This window comes from Paramormyrops kingsleyae, chromosome 9, assembly GCF_048594095.1.
Source record: "Paramormyrops kingsleyae isolate MSU_618 chromosome 9, PKINGS_0.4, whole genome shotgun sequence".
Taxonomy (NCBI): Eukaryota; Metazoa; Chordata; class Actinopteri; order Osteoglossiformes; family Mormyridae; genus Paramormyrops; species Paramormyrops kingsleyae.
Window position 1 is genome coordinate 10,653,826 of NC_132805.1, and position 21,649 is coordinate 10,675,474.

Consider the following 21,649-nt stretch of genomic DNA (forward strand, 5'->3'; position numbering starts at 1 on the left):
GGGCAGCATGGAGGTGCAGTGGTTAGCACTGTTGCCTCACACCTCTGGGACCGGGGTTTGAGTCTCTGCCGGGATTCCGTGTGTGGAGTTTGCATGTTCTCCCCATATCGTCGTGGGGTTTCCTCTGTACTCTGGTTTCCCCCCCACAGTCCAAAAACATGCTGAGCTTAACTGGAGTTGATTGGCCATACTGTAGGTGTGCGTGTGTGAGCGAATGGTGTGTGAGTGTCGGCCCATGCTGGGTTGTTCCCTGTCTTGTACCCATAGTATCCAAGATAGGCTCCAGACCCCCTGCGGCCCTGAATACAACAAATGGTTTCAGAAAATGGATGGATGGGAATATGGCAGAAGGGGTGGAAGACCTACACCATCAAAGATGGAGTAAACAAGAAAAACTAGAAGCAATGAAAGTTGCAGAAGATTTATGGCTGAGTAGGTAAGCAGTGTGGTATGTGCTACAGTGTATAGTGTTTGCTGGGTCTCCACAGATGGCTAAGAGAACGACAGGTCATTTTACACACACAGGTTTGTAATTATATCTCTATGGGGACTCTCCATTCACTTCTAAAACTAAATCCCAACAATGACAACCTAAACCCCTACCCAGCCATAACCTTAACCATAAGTAACCTTAACAAAAAACAAGACTTTTGGTAATTTTAGTTTTTCGATTGCAGCTACAGAATTTGCCAATGGCAAAAAGATGCCCTGACAAGGTAAAAAAGTTACACGTTTTTATCTGGGCCCCAAAATATAATGATTACAAAAGTACGCACACACACACACACACACACAGACACAGACACACACTGACACACACACACACACACACAAACAGACACACACACACACACAGACACACACACGCACAGACACACACACGCACAGACACACACAGACACACACACAAACAGACACACACACAGACACACACAGACACACACACAGACACACACAGACACACACAGACACAGACACACTCAGACACACACAAACAGACACACACACACAAACAGATACACACACACACACAGACACACTCAGACACACACAAACAGACACACACACACACATACGCACAGACACACATGTACTTACAGTTGGTTGCATAACATATTGTTGGTGAGGCATCCATGACGTACTCTGGACCTGTGGGCGAGATATTGTCTGTGAATGCTGACCTCCTCGAACCCGCCTCTCTCTGCCCGTGCTGCCATGATGAGTCCGGCCTGATAATTACGCAAACGAGGGCGGCAGCTTTGTCACAAAAGCTCATCCTGCACCCACTTCACATGGTTTTTACTTCCATCCGCATGAACTTACATGACTAATTCCACTTCACAAAAGGCATTTTTAATGAAACATAGATATTGTGCGCGTGTGTGTGTGTGTGTGTGTGTGTGTGCATGTGTGTCTAAAACTATTTGCTGCTGACCTGAGGCATGTAGAGAAGCAGAAAAAGTACAGAATTCACAGAGCTGGATAAACTTACAAACTATAGGAACTTCACTATTGTGTGTGTGTCTGTGTGTGTGTGTGTGTGTCTGTGTGTGTGTGTCTGTGTTTACGCTGACTTCATGATGCGTGTAGACAAGCAGAGAAACAACAGCCTCGTGGAGCCAGACAAACTAACAAACTATTTGAGCATCACCGATGTCTGTTCTCTGTGTGTTTCAGCTGGGTAAACACCAGCCTTTCTGCTTTGTAAAAAAAAAAAAAAGTGTGTTTTTCTTCCAGCGATCTAAGATAACAAATAAAGCATGTATGTCTGTCAGTGACAGCGGCTCTGTGAGTAACACTGTAGCCTCACGCGTGACTCCTGCCCCCGGTGCTGTTGGGGACCTGTCCCCTGTCTTCTCATCTGGATCGTCCAGTTCCCTCCCACACTGTAAATGTGCAGTGTCTAAATTGCCCATAGTGTGTCAGCATGGGAGTCGTGGGACACGATTGAGATGCCACTCAATCGTGTCCCACGATTGAGTGGCATCTCATTCCGGATGCCCTCTGCCTCATATCCGGTGAGAGAATATAATCCAACAAGAAGACACAGTACTGGGCAAAATGGATGCATGGGTGTGAGCAGTTTATAGCCTTATCAGTTCATTTTGACTGGTAAAATAAGTATTTATTACTTTTTTCATTATTACTTGTAAATATCACTGTGAGCATATCTTTGTCTGTGCAAAACATTGTGCATTTGTGAGTAATGTATGTTGAGCTGAATTCAGTCCAGAAAAAGCAAAACACAACAGTATAATATCACATAATGCAATAATGCACCATGACCCATTTGACCTGGATAAGCGATTTTAAAGTGGATGGATGTTTGGAATGTAAATAATATTTTTTACTTTAATAATGCAGGAAGGTCACAGAAATCAAAGCAGGTTTCGGCTGAGGAAAACTGACATTATCTTGGGCAGCATAATAAAGCCTGACATCCTGTTTACGAAAGTCTTTGTGCTCCAGTGACTCTGAACCCATGAACTGCGGAGTCTCCGACGCTTGTCTATGAAAGATGCCGGAGACTCTCTCCACAGTAGAGTCACTTTCTATAACTGTGAGAACCGGCAGCATCTGACCACCAGCCACAGACCGAAGTATGCCCTCAGCAGATAGGACCCAGCTGGCTCCGATTAGCCTACACCCCGCTTTGGGGTTTAAACAAGGGCAGCTTGGCAGATTTAGGAAAAGCGGAGGTGGATCAGGCATGCTCACATTCATTTGTTCATGGGATTTTGGGGGTGATTGAGTATAAGACTTGTAGTGTGTTGCATATGCATTTTGTCTTAGGGCTCATATCCACATTTTGTGTTTCAATAATAAGGGCTTACAGTCCAACGAATCCTTGCTCCCTTTCTTTCCTGGCATAGTAGTGTTGGGTTGGTAGCTAGCTAGACCAGACATGGTCTGCACCACGCCACATTAGGTCTGCAAAGGACCACCCTGTAGTAAGGAAATATAAGCGTAGGCCTTGCAACCACATTCCAGCACTCGGCACTTACGTGATGACACCATGACACGGACGGCAGCCCTGTGTCCCCACTCGGTAGTTTGAGAAATAAACCGCCAGACCATAAGGTGACATGGTCAAGTGGGCAGACCCCAGAGAGGCCCTTCTGTTATGCCTGTAATCAGGGCTCTTAACTGGAAATGCCTGAGTGACATGTCATGCCGGGACAATTAGCTTGGTACTAAATGCAGGCATCTCATGGTTACACATGAACGCCTGTGGCAGGTTAGGGCCTACAGGCTGCCGCACGGGCTGGGTGGCACAGCTATCCAAAATGTAGACTGGAGAGCCCAAAAAAATTAAGATATCCTGCCTACCTTGCTGTCTGTGATACCTCTACTAGCTGTGATGTCCTTCCGGCCTGCCCGCCCTTTGTCCCAGTGACGCCTCTCCTCCCTTCCCTGCTGCTGTGCCACTGTTCATCCTGCCATCAGAAGCAGCACCAGCATCTCCCTACCATCACCTGCCCACCCTCCTGCATTGAGACTCAAATCTTGAAACTGGGACAGTGTAAACTGGGATCTTGCCATCATGCTCATTTGACTTCCTCTGCCAGCCCCTGAAGGATGGGCTCCCCCTTTTGAGTCTGGTTCCTCCCAAGGTTTCGTCCTTCTAGGGAGTTTTTCCTTGCCCCTGTCATCTCTGGCTTGCTCACTGGGGACTTTGGGTGGGGATAATGTAAAGCGCTTAGAGACAATGAAATGTGAAAATGCGCTATACCAAATAAAAGTTAATTTAAATGAAAATACTGAACAGAAAAACAATGCAAGCATATACAAACTCAACAAAGACTCAATGTGAAACAAGACAACGTTCTGGAGCTTAGCCGTGTAGCATATGCACAGCTTTATCCTGATCACCTCTGTCAGATCTCCCTTACCTCATTTCCTGAATCTACTCAGCTGACCACACAATGACTATACCAAGGCAGCCAACCCAGCTGGGTGGCTTTCATTAGAGTATCTGCTGCTACAGGGCTGCTCTCTTTCCCCTCCTGTTCTACGGCAAGAACGAAGGACACACTTATTGCTGTGCTCAAAGGCACAATTAAGCAAATACACTGCAGCCATTTATACACTCAATGGCTTTTGCTAAATCAGTTTATGGAGGGAAGACTGTTCATTCCTGTTGAACCTTCAATCCTGAGGGTTGTACCTGGGTTTGAAACCAGTGCTCTAGGAACCTGAGATTAAAGGAAATATTTACAGGTCCGTTTGGGGATGAGGAGTTTAGGCCCTGTAACATTTAACAAAGGCCCATAAGACATTTAAATGGTATTAAACTGCCCATTAGACGGTTTTGTCCAAGGTATCTTACAGAAGGTAATAATTCTGCCCATTTATCAAGTCGAATACTCAATGAGCAAATTCAGGCTGATCACCTTAACTTTAACATTTTGGAAGTGCAGCTCCTTGAACACAATATCCCCAGCTGCCCCCCTGACCTTAATAAAACAGAGGAAAGTTCCAGAAAGCTCACAGGATGGGGTGCCAGGAGGGGAAAATAAAAACTGAACTTTATATTCTTTATAAGTTCATAGCTGCCTTTGCCTTGAGTGCCAAGTGAGAAAAAGGCCAATATTTCTAATATAGACTCATATCTTTGAGTGAAATCTCTCACACACAAACCCACAGGCAGAGACACACACACACCGGCATACAGCGGCTTCCTTGTTCCTCACCTGATACGTGGAAACAGGTGAAGCAGCAATGAAGGGCGTGATGGACGTCTGTGCGATCATCCGATTGGTGGCAATGCTGTAGGGGGAGGAGTAGAACCTGCAGGGGGAGACAGAGAGCGAGAGAGGTTCTATGATCATCCAGGGCCAGGGTAGAGCAGGCATACAGATGACGCAACCTCCAAGACCAAAGATAGAACAAGATGTTCTAGGTTTCAGGACCAGCTTGGAGTGTTCCAGACAATATAACCTTCAAGGCTAAACACAGCCTAGTACTGCAGACATTGTGACCTCCAAGGCCAAAAACAGCCTAGTACTGCAGACATTGTGACCTCCAAGGCCAAAAACAGCCTAGTACTACAGGCATTGTGACCTCCAAGGCCAAAAACAATCTAGTACTACAGGCACTGTGAGCTCCAAGGCCAAAAACAGCCTAGTACTACAGGCACTGTGAGCTCCAAGGCCAAAAACAGCCTAGTACTACAGGCACTGTGAGCTCCAAGGCCAAAAACAGCCTAGTACTACAGGCACTGTGAGATCCAAGGCCAAAAACAGCCTAGTATTACAGACACTGTGACCTCCAAGGCCAAAAACAATCTAGTACTACAGGCACTGTGAGCTCCAAGGCCAAAAACAGCCTAGTACTACAGGCACTGTGAGCTCCAAGGCCAAAAACAGCCTAGTACTACAGGCACTGTGAGCTCCAAGGCCAAAAACAGCCTAGTACTACAGGCACTGTGAGCTCCAAGGCCAAAAACAGCCTAGTACTACAGGCATTGTGATCTCCAAGGCCAAGAAAAACCTAGTACTACAGGCACTGTGATCTCCAAGGCTAAAAACAACCTAGTACTACAGGCACTGTGATCTCCAAGGCCAAAAACAACCTAGTACTACAGGCACTGTGATCTTCAAGGCCAACAATCTAGTACTACAGGAACTGTGATCTCCAAGGCCAAAAACAACCTAGTACTACAGGGACTGTGATCTCCAAGGCCAAAAACAACCTAGTACTACAGGCACTGTGACCTCAAGGCCAAAGTAAGCTAGTCTAAGACATTGTGGCTTTCAGGATTAGCTTGGAATATTCTTACAAGAATTGTCACCTCCAAGACCCAAAACAGCCTAGTCCAACGGGCACCATGGCTTTCAGGACCAGCACTGTCATTCGTTGGCAAAGCAGCCTTGCTTTGAGCCATATTACCAATCAATAAGTCTGAGGCTGTTGCCGAGCAACTCTCTCTCACATGCTACAGACAGTGCTCCACCCAATGGTCAGCCAGAGAACATCAGCATAATGCTGAGTGAGACTCACTGGTCTACATGTACTGCTATAGGCCTGGGAACGAGGCCATGTTTGTGCCGTACTTGCATGGCTATGTTTCCAATGGAAACCCGATTTCCCCAAGCAGAGCCGCGATGAGTCGCTGACCCTGGGACCTGGAAAACTGAGCTTATAACCAACACAGTAGCACAGCAGGCCGCGGTCTCAGCATGGCGGGAAAGATTCAGCCAATTAAAAGCCAAGGAAGCAAATGGAAGAGGACAGACAGGCGTGGGCGGTCCCACACTGAGGATTGTTTACGCGTTCCTCCTTGGCATTAATCATTACATTTTTATTTTGTCTGCTACTTCAGTTCCAATAAATGCGAACAGCTTGGATGTTAATTATTTAGCTCGCTAACTGTCTCCGGTACGACAGCGCTAATTGTCAGCAGGGCTCACCACTCCATAAAATGTGATTGGTTAAGAAGGGGCATGGATGTGTGAGGATGCCAATCGAAAGGGATCGTCGGGTCATGTGGCGTGTGCGTGTATAGGAAGGGCACCATGCTGAGCAATGACACGCCAATCATTGTAACACAGAGCGAAACATCACGGACGCATTGAGGAATTATGTCTCACATGTGTTCCTCATTAATGAACATCTTTGCCCTAAGCCAGAACAACAAAGGCATACGCAAATATCACCCAGATAGCTAGGGGGCGTCCAAGTCAAGGAATGATGTTCATTTTTAGAAGCACCTGAGAAACAGAAACACCGTGTCTTAGAATGACTGTGGAAAGATGTCCATGCCAGTAAAAAGACAGGAGTGACAGCACTAAAGAAGAGATGGGGGAGAAGGAGACTGAGAATGAGAGAGCAGAATGGAGATGGACGGGGTGACATGGCGGACAAGAAGGAGGGAGAGAAGGATGGAGTGTGTTTCTGTGCTGTGCAGAGAGGAAGAGAGTCTCTGGAAGTCCTGAAGCTCACAGTTATTTTTTTTTTTACAGCATCTAACCCATCTAATGGGCTTGAAAGCCACAGCATAGTGGAAGAAAGAGGCATGATGGATCAGGGGTCACAGTCTTGCTTTCTCAACCCGTCCACAGGAGCAGGATCAGGACTTTTCCATGGCAGGAGATCAGGAAGGAGGAAGGGACCAACCCGCCAGAAGGAGGGGGGTCTTACCCATTCTGCATCGCCCCAGGATCATACGTCAGCGCCATGCCGGTCTGGAACGAGAGAGAGACGGGAAGCCAATAAATCAGACCAATGACATCAACATACGTACCAATCATGGCCTGTATACTCAGCCAGACCCGCTTATTCTCCCAAATGGACTGGAAACACGATGTTGTGGAACAATTGTTTGTGATTTCGTCATACAACCATTATTTAGGTTTCACGTGGCCGGGGAGAATATCACTTGCGCCAACATGGCTGTCCAGGGTATACAATTCCTCAGGAAAATCCCAGCACTTCCCTTACTGTTCGCTGTATATTAGACATCGCCAGATCCCAGGCCGCAATAAGAGCCAGGCTTTCTCCCGCCTCAAATAATCGCCAACCCATTGCCGCGGATTCCAGGGTGGCCCCTCCCCCCCGCACAGTCTCCGGGGGGCAATAACTACATTTTTACCCTTTAACAGAGTTGCTGACGATAGTGAATTTCACCCCCACAATTCCTCTTAATTTCTTGAGAGACCTGCGTGGAAAACGAACAGAGCTCAGGCTCTGGAAGATTTGTGGGACGAGCCATAAATCTCCCCTTGCCACCCATTGCTCTTCTAGAAGGATCGATATGGGTGGAGCGTATCGCCCAGCCACTGGCCACTAGGGGGCACTGTCACTGTCTCCTGGTAGGTCCCTCATACAGCTCAGAGCTGAAGCTGACTGCTGTTGTCCCTTTGACATCTGACTCACCTTGGCCTATGCAATGCTGCCCCCACCCAGACCTCTCCCGTGACGTTAAGATGAGGAGACGAGAATGTTTACGCCTCATGACAAATGAGATGCCAGAGCACCTTGGTAAAGACATGTAAGGAACACATGAAGGACACACAAATGACACATGAATGATGAGAGGCTGGCCCCATCTGTCACAAGACTGCTGACAGCATCTGTGAGATCCATGCAGGGTCACAAGACACATGACAGGCACACAATAAACACATGGCAAGCATGCAGTAAACACGACAGGTATGCAGTAAACAATACAGGTACACAGTAATCACATGACAAACACAGGGAACACATGACAAGCATGCAGTGAACACATGACAGGCATGTAGTGAGCACATGACAGACACGCAGTGAACATATGACAGACAGACACTGAACACATGACAAGCATGTAGTGAGCATGGCAGGCACACAATAAACATGTGACACGCACACAGTGAACACATAAAAAGCATGCCACACATGACAGACATGCAGTGAACACATGACAGACACTCAATGAACACATGACAAGAATGCAATGAGCACATGACACGCACACAATAAACACATGACAGATACGCAGTGAACACATGACAGACACACAATGAGCACATGACAAGCATGTAGTGAGCACATGACAGGCACACAATAAACACGTGACAGACACGCAGTGAACACATGGCAGACACACAATGAACATATGACAAGCATGTAGTGAGCACATGACGGGCACACAATGAACATCTGAGACACACACAATGAACACATGACAAGCATGCAGTGAACATGGCAGGCACACAATGAACACGTGACAGACACACAATGAACACATGGCAAGCATGCAATGAGCACATGACAAGCATGCAGTGAACACATGACAGGCACACAAAATGAACACAACAGGCATGCAGTGAACACGTTATAAGGGTGCATATCGCAGTCAGGCCAGGCATGTTGCAATCACACGCCAAGCAGACGGTAGACGCCGGTGCATAATGAGCCTAGGGCGTCAGTCAGCAACACTCAGCGCCAGGGATTAAAATCGCAGCGCCGTAATTGTGTCTGAGGCTGGCAAACTGCTGACAGCGGCACTTTACTTTTCCTTTTGTTCTGTCGCGACGCTGCTGGCTGCTCCACCCCCCCCCCCCCCCCGCTTCTGGAGACAAATTGCAGGGGCCGGGCGTCTGAAGCGGCCCCACCGGGCCCCTGAGTGTTAACTCCTGCCTGGAGATGGATGAGGGCCTCTCCGTTAATTACTGTCAGGCAGCCGCACTAGAGTCTCATCCCTCCATGAGCGCCCCCTGCAGGTGCACTTGCGTGTACGTGCTCACCATTTAACGGCCTGTCGTGGCGATATTTCAATGATGCAATAGTGTCATGTGACTTCTCTCTCATGTGACCATAACTCATGGGGAAAATATGAAGGTGGAGCAGGGCAGGCAACAGACGGGGGGGAGGAGGCGTGTTTACGGCTCAATTCAGCCATGATTGTAGCGATTCCGACATGACGCCTCAATAGCATCTAGCCAGAAAAAGCCACAGCGTGCTCTGCCGGGTGACTTTGGGTGACTTCTCAGCTTTAAAAAAACCAATTTGATCCATTTATCACCAAAGACACTAAAAAGTCATCAAGTAAATGGAGACGACTGGGGCGAAAGAAACAAAAAACGGGGCAGCGTTTACGTTTAAACGCTTGATTCGCGCCTTGCACATGCAGCTGTTACCACGACTTACCTTCAGGACCAATTAAGACCAGCGGCGGGTTCAGCATTTAGCCGGGTGCATTTGCATGTTGCGAAAACGCATTTCTGAGGAGAGTGTTCTGTTGTCATGCTCAATTCAACCAAGCAGTCGTGCCCCATATGTGCTACTTCTCTCACAGCTTTTTTTTTCTTTTCTTTTTTTAAGTCCTGTGAACCAATAACACTGGCAACTGTGTTTGGGTCCCTGCAGAGGGTGGGGTATCTTTCCCAGGATTCCCTAGTGTTGGAAGCAGGCCAGCTACATACATGGAGCCCTGGGTCTGGATGGAGCTTGTCTGGGAAAGGTGGGCGGGGGAGTTGGGGTTTAGATGAAATGGCTGATTGAGATGCTCGAGTGTAAATGTGGCCAGATGTCAGTGCTCATTACGAGCTGGTTTAAATGGGAGCTTGGGGCCAGGACTCATAATCTTACTGTTGTTCTTGTAAAAGTCTCATCTGATTTCAATTCCAGGCTGGGCTCCTACAAATGCAATTGCTTTAGTTTTCAGAATGTGGTGTGTGTGTGTGTGTGTGTGTGTGGGGGGGGGGGGGGGATTTCCCAACAATGAGAGAAAAACCTGCAACTTTTTACCTTCCAGTCCCCATAAGGATTACCATCAATTTAATAAAAATCTGTGACTGCAATCAAAAAATGAAAAATGCCAAAAGGCTTGTATTTAGTTTGGTTAGTGTAGGTTAGGGCTGGGTTGGGGTTCAGGTTGTCGTTGTTGGGATTAGGGTTTTGTCCACAGAAATGAATGGGGAGTCTCTAAAAAAATAAGAATGATGGACTGTGTGTCAGTGTTTGTCATCTTTCTGCACAGGCATGTCCGCAGCCGCTGGGCAGATCTGGCTGTGTGAGTGTGACCCTGCAGACAGCACTCACCTCGCCTTCTCTGGGCCATGCCCGTCCATTCTGGGGGTATTTGCTCTGGTTCTGCCGCTTTTTCTGACCTCCATCGGCGAACTTGCACAGCAGAGGCTCACTAGGGGCTGTGGGGGCGACACAGAGACACGCACAGGTGTTAGATCCCTGCTCAGTCACAGGTCAGCAGAGGCTCATTAGGGGCTGTGGGGGCGACACAGAGACACACACACAGGTGTCAGATCCCTGCTCATTCACAGACCAGCAGAGGCTCACTAGGAGCTGTGGGGGCGACACAGAGACACGCACACAGGTGTCAGATCCCTGCTCATTCACAGGTCAGCAGAGGCTCACTAGGGGCTGTGGGGGCGACACAGAGACACACACACAGGTGTCAGATCCCTGCTCATTCACAGGTCAGCAGAGGCTCACTAGGGGCTGTGGGGGCGACACAGAGACACGCACACAGGTGTCAGATCCCTGCTCATTCACAGACCAGCAGAGGCTCACTAGGGGCTGTGGGGGCGACACAGAGACATGCACACAGGTGTCAGATCCCTGCTCATTCACAGACCAGCAGAGGCTCACTAGGGGCTGTGGGGGTGACACAGAGACACACACAGGTGTCAGATCCCTGCTCATTCACAGGCCAGCAGAGGCTCACTAGGGGCTGTGGGGGTGACACAGAGACACACACACAGGTGTCAGATCCCTGCTCATTCACAGACCAGCAGAGGCTCACTAGGGGCTGTGGGGGCGACACAGAGACACGCACACAGGTGTCAGATCCCTGCTCATTCACAGGTCAGCAGAGGCTCACTAGGGGCTGTGGGGGCGACACAGAGACACACACACACAGGTGTCAGATCCCTGCTCATTCACAGGTCAGCAGAGGCTCACTAGGGGCTGTGGGGGCGACACAGAGACACGCACACAGGTGTCAGATCCCTGCTCATTCACAGACCAGCAGAGGCTCACTAGGGGCTGTGGGGGCGACACAGAGACATGCACACAGGTGTCAGATCCCTGCTCATTCACAGACCAGCAGAGGCTCACTAGGGGCTGTGGGGGAGACACAGAGACACACACAGGTGTCAGATCCCTGCTCATTCACAGGCCAGCAGAGGCTCACTAGGGGCTGTGGGGGTGACACAGAGACACACACACAGGTGTCATATCCCTGCTCATTCACAGACCAGCAGAGGCTCGCTAGGGGCTGTGGGGGCGACACAGAGACACACACACAGGTGTCATATCCCTGCTCATTCACAGACCAGCAGAGGCTCGCTAGGGGCTGTGGGGGCGACACAGAGACACACACAGGTGTCAGATCCCTGCTCATTCACAGACCAGCAGAGGCTCGCTAGGGGCTGTGGGGGCGACACAGAGACACACACAGGTGTCAGATTCCTGCTCATTCACAGACCAGCAGAGCGCAATAAGGAAGCCCGGGGAGCCAGGAAAGCCCTTTGAAAAGTTGCGTCCTTCTAAAGTCCTCTTCCTTTCCTTTGTATTCTCCCAGCCTCCCCCCCCCCCCACACACACACATACATACACCTACCTCACTATCAAAACTCACTGGACTCCACAGCCGTTGGCAGGTTTCATTTAAAAGAAAATTCCGCTCAGTCAGAGCTGGCAGATCATAAAAGCGCATCACCCACCCTCCCCTCCTCTCTCCTCCCCCCCCCCCCCCCTCCCGCTGAAAAAATAATCGCTGTAATCGCACCGGTAAATATGTTTTGGAGAGCTTTCCCAAGCATCTCTGCTGGCCAGAACTGTGCTCAAACACACAGAAAGGCCCCTTGAATGGTTTTCTCATGTCTCACTGTTGGCCTATACTTCTTATTAGGCTTGTCACGCTTTTGGTTGCCTTCCTGTAAATGTCCACTAGGGGCACTGGAAGCTGCCACTTAGCTAACTTTGGAGTCAGAGTGCCAGGGAGTGCCACACACACTCAGCATATTAGAGTGCACTAGAAAAATTATTATAAATTGCCCTTGGGACAGTTAAGTACATTGATATTTAGTAACAAAAAGAATCACTCCTTTTTAGTAATCACAGAAAGAGATTAGCGACGTGTGAAATTGCTCAACCTCTTAAAAATCATTAATTCTAAATCTGACATTTTGCCCACTTCACCAGTGAGACCGGTGGGGGGGGGGGGGGGGGGGCATTTTCGACAAGTACAAAGAAATCTCCCAGAGCAAGAAACACGAGTATCCTCCTGAATTTGACGGAACGAGCAGGTCAGCCTCCAAACCACAGGACCTCAGACTTTCCCCAGGAACTGCAGATCTTCGGGGGCCGTTGGTCCTTCCCATGAGCTGCTTCCAAGCAGGTAAATTTATAAGACAGGAATCAAGCTACATCAGCCTCTGACTCGCCTGTCTGCAGAAGGAAGCGTGGCTGTTTTGTCCATGGGTCAGTAGTTGGCAGGGTGGACAGTACTACGTCTGACTTATTATCATTCTCGCTTTCCCATGTTTGGCACAAGGTGTGTGTGTGTGTGTGTGTGTGTGTACGCCAGTGTATGTGTGCCAGTATGTGCATATGTGTAATGTACATGTGTGTATGTCCGTGTGTGTGTGTTTGTATACATCCGTGCACATGCCTGTGTGTGTGTGTGTGTGTGTGTGTGTGTGTGTGTGTGCGCGTTTGGCACCTTCTCAGCAGAAAGCAGACTGATTGTCCCGCCAGCCCTGAGAGAGCGGCTTTGATCGGACTCTCCACCCAGATGGGATTCGCAAAAGACTAAACAAGAAAACCAAAAAAAACTGTAGTGTAGAAAAAATTAATGGGGGAGGGGGGCATGACAGCAGTTACAGGAAAGATGGGTTGTGCCCCCCCCTCCCTCCCCCGTCCAGCACACCGCACAGCATTCTGGGAATGAGGCCCAGAATGAGTGAAACACTGAGGCATGTGTGGGCATCCATATGGGCCAAATTTGTCCTGGAGGCTTTAGGGCCGGGGGGAAACCGGGGCTCGGACCCGACCCCCTCAGACCCATGTGACCACCTGCTAGTGTACAAGACACCTGTGTCCTCTGGGGAATCCTAGCCCAGTGTCCTGTCATCACGGCCGCATTAGTGCAACGACATGCGGAGGAGCTGCCGCCCGACTCTCAGCGCGCACACACGTGCGCACATGCACGCACACACACTCGCACGCAGCATTTCATCTCGTCCCTTTAAAGTTCCCTTCCTGTACCGATAACACGCCAGAGCCATCTGTCAAAGATCGTTAAAAGAGGTCGATAAAAAGCAAACAAGCACTGTGGGAAAAGGCAAATTCTCCAACAGCAAATGGATGTTTGAAAAGGCTCTTATACGTCTCAAATTTTATGGCCCTACTGTACATCGGGCGCATAGAGAGACGCCGGGGTTTATGGGAAAGTTCTTGTGTTTTTTCCCCTCTAGGTCATGCCTCGTTCCAGAAATACCATTCCACTGGTACACAAAAGGAAACCAGTGGACCTGCATTAAAGTTCATGAGCTGGATCCACTTATTTATGATTCATTTAAACACCTAAAAGAAAATACTAAAAAAAAATAAAAATACTGTAGGAAACGTTTTGCATCAAAGTCAACAAATGCTACTAATGAGACCCTCTGAGACCAAACTAATTGAACCATCTTTGCCCAAGTTGCCATGGAGATGCTCAAACAATTCATGTAGCGCACAGACAGTCTTCTCTCTCCCCTAGTAAGGTGCTCCATCTCGGAAAGGTGGGTGTGTGACAGCGGCGATGTTTCACCTGCGGTGAGCAGCCGGCTTTCAAGATGACCTCACCGCTGTGCACTCAGACTTATGACTGAGGCTGCCTGTGTATATTTTATTTATTTCACTTTTTATGGGGATCTGTGTAAAATTCCCTCATTTTGCGCCCCTTTCTGGATGTTGGGGCTTAATAAATCAATGGTGGATCCTCACACCTCACCAAACCGACCGCTCCGGCTCGACCACGTGGTATGCTGTGGCCAGAGCCTCCCGGCTTTGCCCCCACCCCCCCAAAATGCCTGTGGAATAAGTCACATCTCATGCATAGGACATTAATGCACAGGGTGCAGGGGCGTGCTGGAAGTGTCTTAGTCAAAGTCGCATTTCATAAAAAATTAACAATAAGCGGGTCTATACAATAGAATTATTATATTTGTATGACAAATTGCCCCTCATTCCATATTCTGCAAGCCTCCCCTCCAATGCACTGAGGCCAGTGTTCAAACCATCTTATGTTCTTCTGTATGTAGCTCCAGCTAGGTGGGACTCCTCAGGAGCACTGCTGGATTTCCCCCGTTAGGTAACTTCCTGTCACGTGACCAGGGACTCCATCCTCCACACGGCCTCAGAGGAGGTCTTACAGAGCATCAGGCACACTTACTGGAGGCTCACACCCCATAGGGCATCTTGGACAGCCCACAAGGACAGCCTGCACAGGTGTCCTCAGAGATTCTGCCAGCTACACTGTCGCCATTGGCCCCCCCTGGATATCCCCCCCCCCCCCCGAGACGCCCATACACAGCTCAGGGAAGAAAAGAGGACAAGTTACACCAGGCAGAAGAGACTGAGACTACTCCTGTCAACAGGGGGCGCTGGCGGTCATTACAAAGTCATTAGCTCAGCAGTGGCCTGGCCTGCTGCCGGGATAGGTGACAGGCTCATGGGGGCGGGGGTGGGGTCTCAGTAGAATCAGTGAACAGACACTGCTGTCACAGTGGTTGGTGTCTTGCTGACCTCAGAAGGTGGGACGCAGCACAGAGCCAAATCGAGAGCTGGCGCCTCCGCCAAGAATGCGCAGTACACTTCCTGTCACACGGCGATCAGACGAAACTGAGTCAATAACTGTGGGGGGTGGCAGCTTGGGAACTGCAGACCCTCGGACTGTCACCCGCCGACATGCTCGATACGCCCGCTTAGCCTGACCTGCCTCGTTTCTGGACTCTCCGGTCGATCAAGCTGCTTTTACAGCTCAGTCTCTGCTCTGTTTAGGAGGGGCAGCGGCAGGGATGCCCGCGAGCGAAGCCGCGATGAGTCACGGCAGCACAAACAGGAGAGCCCACGCTTCGTCTTTGATGAGCTAGCGGTGAACAGCTTGCCAATTAATGGGCAAAAAGGATAGGCCAACAGCCAGCCCACAGGCAGCCCCTTCCAGGCGGTCGGGTGACCGGGCTCCGCGCCTCGTCTAAGAACCAAATAACCATCCGTAACTAGACCTCCGTAGCAAGGAGCCCCATATATCTCTGACCGATGCCGCTGGCGATGGCACCCAGGGCAGCAGGCCACGTCAGGGCAGAGCGGGGGCAGGAAGGAGGTGTGAGGAGCCGGTGGCGACAAAAGTAGGAGCCACGCCAATGCTAACTGGTGGGCGAGGATCCCATTCTGCTCCCACTCCAGTAACATTTATATGAGAGGAGAGGTCCCCTCCACTACTGCTCCAAGCCATAAGTAAGCTGTGGGTCACGGCGCTGCAGAAAAACAGAGCAGGAGGGCAGCAAAGAGACGCGTGTGTGTCCTAGCACCCCCTGTCTGCAGACCGTGGAAGGCAGCCTTGGACTAAGCAACACCCTATAGAGCAGAATGGGCCATGGATCCGAGCCAAGTCTGATGATGCTCCCCCTACCACCAAAATATTCTGTTCTGCGGAGAACCAGCGGATTCTGGAGGACTCATTCTTTGGGAATAAATGGCTAATGTGCTTCAACTGGCCGTTGTCTGCTCGTCCCTCAAACACACATACACGGGAAATGCCGTCTACCTTAAACGTGAAGCACACCCTCATGGAACTGCGACGAGTGAGACGAAAGCAGATCTGATCCAATATTCACCACCAACATCTGTGTTAATCTAGCGCCCATTATGTCAGAATGCATTGCACCTAGCCCCCCCCCCCCCCCACACACACACACACACACACACAAATGGGCGGCAGTGACCAGGAATCTTATTGCAGCTGCAATATCGCTGCTGTTGTCTAGCTGTATTGTTATGAGGGGACCTGCAGGAGAATAAATGTAACATGAGGAATCCTCGGGCTCCGTATATCAGGTGCGCTTTTTCTATCAGCGGTGCGGGTTGACGTTTATTGGTTCACGGCGCTCCACTCCGGACCCGAGAGCTGGCGTATCAAATCGTCCCAATTTCGACGATTCACATATTCTCGAATAAAAGCCCCATTCTCAGCCCACAATTCATCGAGAAAAAATGAGAAAGAGAGAGAGGATGGGCTGGGGGCAGCGGGGGTGGGGGTGGGGGGGGGATGGAGGATGGGCTCTCAGATGGCTTCTGTGGGCTCAGCTCTCCCCAGTACCCGGAGTTGATAATGAGACAAAGAGCAGAGGTGCTGGATCCAATTAATTATCAATGCAAGCCACAGTGGTAGCTGATGCAGTGCGGGCCACACTGTCATTACAGTGCAGTGACATGTGCTTTCCACTGGCCGGGCACCTTTAATGTGACTTGCTTGTCACGTGAGCCTGAGCAAAAGCAGAGACTGGGTGTACCCTGACTGCAAACAGGAAGAGCAATATTTTCCCTGGCACTGAGCACGATGTCTTTAATGGCATGTGGGCAGTATGATTGTGAACAGCCACCCGCAGAAGTACATGCTGGCTTTCTTGTGCATCCTGTAAACGCTCCGTGGGTGGGGGGATGATGATGACGATGAAGAAGGCAGTGTGTTGTTCAGCGTTGTCAAAATTACTAGAATCCCATAGCTGCCAAATTGTTGGTCTCTTCTGCCACCACACTGTGAGGAAAGCCAAGGGAATTCTGGGTAGCGAGATATACAGAATGGAGTCACATTTAGGTGTCTGGCATTACGTTTACTATACTGTAACAGGCACAACCTGTGAATCAGTGCAAATAGTGCGACACACAACCTGCATTTCAGTGCAGATACAGTGTTACACACACAGCCTGAATTTCAGTACAGAAACAGTGTAACACACAGCCTGCATTTCAGTGCAGATACAGTGTAACACACACAGCCTGTGTATCAGTGCAAATACAGTGCCACACACAGCCTGCATTTCAGTGCAGATACAGTGCAACACACACAGCCTGTGTATCAGTAGAGAAACAGTGTAACACACAGCCTGCATTTCAGTGCAGATACAGTGTAACACACACAGCCTGTGTATCAGTACAGAAACAGTGTAACACACAGCCTGCATTTCAGTGCAGATACAGTGTTACACACACAGCCTGTGTATCAGTAGAGAAACAGTGTAACACACAGCCTGCATTTCAGTGCAGATACAGTGTTACACACAGCCTGCATTTCAGTGCAGATACAGTGTAACACACACAGCCTGTGTATCAGTAGAGAAACAGTGTAACACACAGCCTGCATTTCAGTGCAGATACAGTGTTACACACACAGCCTGTGTATCAGTAGAGAAACAGTGTAACACACAGCCTGCATTTCAGTGCAGATACAGTGTAACACACAGCCTGCATTTCAGTGCAGATACAGTGTAACACACACAGCCTGTGTATCAGTGCAGATACAGTGTTACACACACAGCCTGTGTATCAGTAGAGAAACAGTGTAACACACAGCCTGCATTTCAGTGCAGATACAGTGTAACACACAGCCTGCATTTCAGTGCAGATACAGTGTAACACACAGCCTGCATTTCAGTGCAGATACAGTGTAACACACACAGCCTGTGTATCAATGCAAATACAGTGCCGCACACACAGCCTGCATTTCAGTGCAGATACAGTGTAACACACACAGCCTGTGTATCAGTGCAAATACAGTGCCACACACAGCCTGCATTTCAGTGCAGATACAGTGTAACACACACAGCCTGTGTATCAGTGCAAATACAGTGCCGCACACACAGCCTGCATTTCAGTGCAGATACAGTGTAACACACACAGCCTGTGTATCAGTGCAAATACAGTGCCGCACACAGCCTGCATGGTGTTAGCATGATACAGGGCAATGTTTGCCTCTAAAACTGATGGGCAGTTTACCTTCAGCTTTAAAAACCATTATAGTGAACTGTTTTCCAGTTCATAAAGATTGAACAACCTGGTGATCATGTTGGCGATGACATGAACTATTACACAACGAGAATTTCTTTTCCCCAGAGGTAAGAGAAAATGGCTTTTGATTATCCACAATTCTGAGCCTTTTGGGATGCTAACATTATTTAACATAAAGATGTCACAGTATAGATAACACCAACAAACAAAACCTTTTAGTGTCACTGGAGAATTGTGTTTTACAAGATCCTGCAGAACCTTTCCAAACGCTTTTTTTCTGCAGTGTTGCTGTATCTAATGGTTATCTATTCGAATTCAACTACAAGCACATCTTACTTATATACAACAATGCTGCATCTTGGAAGACGACTTCTGAAGGATGACGAAGCCCACCAGTATAAGAGCGGGCGATTTATATAGTCCCATGCATTTTTTTATAACTCATGCAAAATTTCCCCTACAGGTGACAGCTAATCTATCCATTGCGATTCAATGCATATCCTAAAAAAGCGAATGCAATGAATTTGTTGCAGTTTGCTCTTATGAACAATACCCATTACCTATTGATTACGTCTTTGTCTTTTATAATAAATTGGTGCTTATGCTATACATAGCCTTTTTATATCCTGCTGTGCATTGTGAGAAATACAGATTTTTAATGTATGTTTGAAACATGCTACTTGTCTTACAAACGCAGAAAATGACAAGGCCTAGGGAGGAAGGCCTGATTGGTCGCTGGAAAAAAAACACGAATGATCGCGAAACATGGCAAACATATTTGGAGGGAACATCGTACAGCAGAGACTGATACTGAGTGAACCTTGGGCTTATTTGAAAGAGGCCCATAGTCAGGCTTCATTTTTATTCATCCATTTGAATGTAACCAAGTTGATGCTCAGTGTCAGGGAAACTGCTACAGTGAAACCAGAAGAATGTTATAATACTGCTTACAAACACTGGAAAGGATGTGACCAGGAGCAACCGGTGGGTTTGTAATTTGCAGTCATCTCCTTGCCGGTCCTGCACATGCCACTGTGGCCTCCAGTGGGTTGGAATTAGCTCAGAAAGACTTAGCTCTCCTTTGTTTACCTTTGCTCTACCCCCAGCTGTGTAAATTGACACAGTGTAAAACTGCTGGTTTTCTTCGTATAAAAATACCTGCTCGCTATCATAATGCACTGGATTGCTGACAGATTCCCAAAGAGAAATCCCCAAAAATACTCTCCGTGTATGACCGCTGTCACCCCCCACCCCCCCCCCCCCACTCCCTTTGTAAAACCGGCTCTTCAAAAGACTTCGGCGTGCTTTCATGTCAAATGAAAGCAGTCATTATGGCAGACTCGTGTCTGTTGTCGCTGGGATTCATAGCTGACCTCGGCGGGCAGCGTGGGGAAGCAGTGGGGCCCCTCGTCAACATCTCTGCTGGGATTTCATGGGTGCCCGCCCCCCCTTTGACCCTCTCGCTAAGAGGGGGCCTTTATTTCTCATGATTAAGGTTCCTGTTCTGACAAAGATAAGGCCCTAACCCTCCAGCCTAAACTCTGTGAGTAAAGGTTCTTTCTGTGAACAAGAAAAGACATTTTTCCTCAGAGTTCTCTTTGAGTGAAAGTTCACGTAGGAGATGGAGCCACGTCTCAGGTGCTGGACTCCGCTCTCCCAGAGCATGACGCTCTATCTGTTTAGGAGACCCCTCCTCCCCATCAACGGAAATCCCTCTGCTTATGAGAGAAGCAGTGTGTATTAGAGTTTACAGAGTGCACTCTCCAGCCCTCAAGTCCAGATTGAACATTTAAATAATAGATGTTTCCATTTGGGGAACCCAATTCAGGATTTCACTTGTCACAGAGTGTTGGGGGGGGGGGGTGGGGAAGACTGAACCAGCCAGCTGCTATGGCTCCTGAAAAACAGCGCCGTGCTCTGAGGCGGGCTGCGGGCGATGGGCTGTCTCCGGTGATGCCGGCACACTTAACATCAGGCTTTGAAGCCCTGATACTGCAGGCTGCCGGAACTGATCAAAGGAGGCACCTAAGTGCTCACGCTCCGTCCATCGGTGCATGGATAAAACATGCAGGGCTTCTTAGAGCTCCGCTAAAAAACGAAGCTGAGAGCATGTCGAGGAATTCCTCCGGCCGTGAAACGACACGCCATTTAGGGAATAAGCGGTAATTCCATGCCGACTGCCGCACTTCAGGGTGCCGCAGCATTTAGACGGTAGGTAGCCGCCATTACCGCTCCTGCAGTAACTTCTTCCACTAGCCCTAATGCTAAGCGGTTTAAGCCTGCCATCACCGAGGGGATTTTACATTAAGCAAAACAAACAAAGACAGGAAAAGCAAACTGTAGGAAATAAACACGACGTGTGTAATCAGCTTGTTCCCTCCGCTGTTTAAGAGCGGCCTGCGGATTCCTGTTTGTTGTGTGTTTCCCAGCTAACGGTGCCCCTCTCCCCCCGCATTGTGCCCGGGGAGAAGCAGGGTGGTCTGCTGGCTCCGCACGGCATGGAAAACTCAAAACAGACTCCGTTGATTAGGGCTACACCTCTGTGTTTCACGAACCTCCCCCAGCCAGCCACCTACTCCCTGTCCCATGCACCCACCCAGTGAGATTATATCATATTTAGGCAACAGCGAGCTCATGGCGCCATGACAACCACAAGGGGAGGGGGGGGGGGATGGACTGTAGTTTCACTGGAGTACTGCACACTAGTCACTCTGGGGTGTTAAGGGTGTGTGTGAATAGTGAAAATTTTTTAACTCCTGTGAGTATTTTTAAATGTGTGTGAGTATTTTTAAACTGTGAGGTTTGTTTCTTAGGTCTCTGTGTGTTTTTCATGTAGGTGTTTGTGGGTTATTTATATAATACATTGTGATAAACACCTCTCATTTTTACGTTGTGGGGACCGCCTTTTCAGTCCCCACAAGGGGAAACTCAGTTTTATAAAAAAAATCTGTGACTGCAATCAAAAAAATAAAAATGCCAATAGTTTTTTTATTTTGTTAGGTTACTTACGGTTAAGGTTAGGGCTGGGTAGGGGTTAAGGTTGTCATTGTTGGGATTAGAGTTTTATCCATATAAATGAATTGACGATCCCCACAAAAATATAAATAAAAAATGTGTGTGTGTGTGCGTGCGCACGCGTGAATGTGTG

The 21,649-nt window shown here is 48.8% G+C and overlaps 1 protein-coding gene across 2 annotated transcripts in view; it reads right to left on the reverse strand.

Moving 5' to 3' along the window:
- The window catches only part of rbms3 (RNA binding motif, single stranded interacting protein), a 150,071-nt gene that overhangs the window by 21,482 nt on the left and 106,940 nt on the right, over positions 1-21,649 (reverse strand). For both annotated transcript variants that reach the window (XM_072716314.1, XM_072716313.1), the window contains exons 7-10: positions 10,528-10,634; positions 7,144-7,187; positions 4,695-4,791; positions 1,099-1,149 (exon numbers count right to left, since the gene is read on the reverse strand). In XM_072716314.1, coding sequence (XP_072572415.1) covers positions 1,099-1,149; positions 4,695-4,791; positions 7,144-7,187; positions 10,528-10,634 — 299 coding nt within the window. The remainder of the gene's footprint in view (positions 1-1,098; positions 1,150-4,694; positions 4,792-7,143; positions 7,188-10,527; positions 10,635-21,649) is intronic.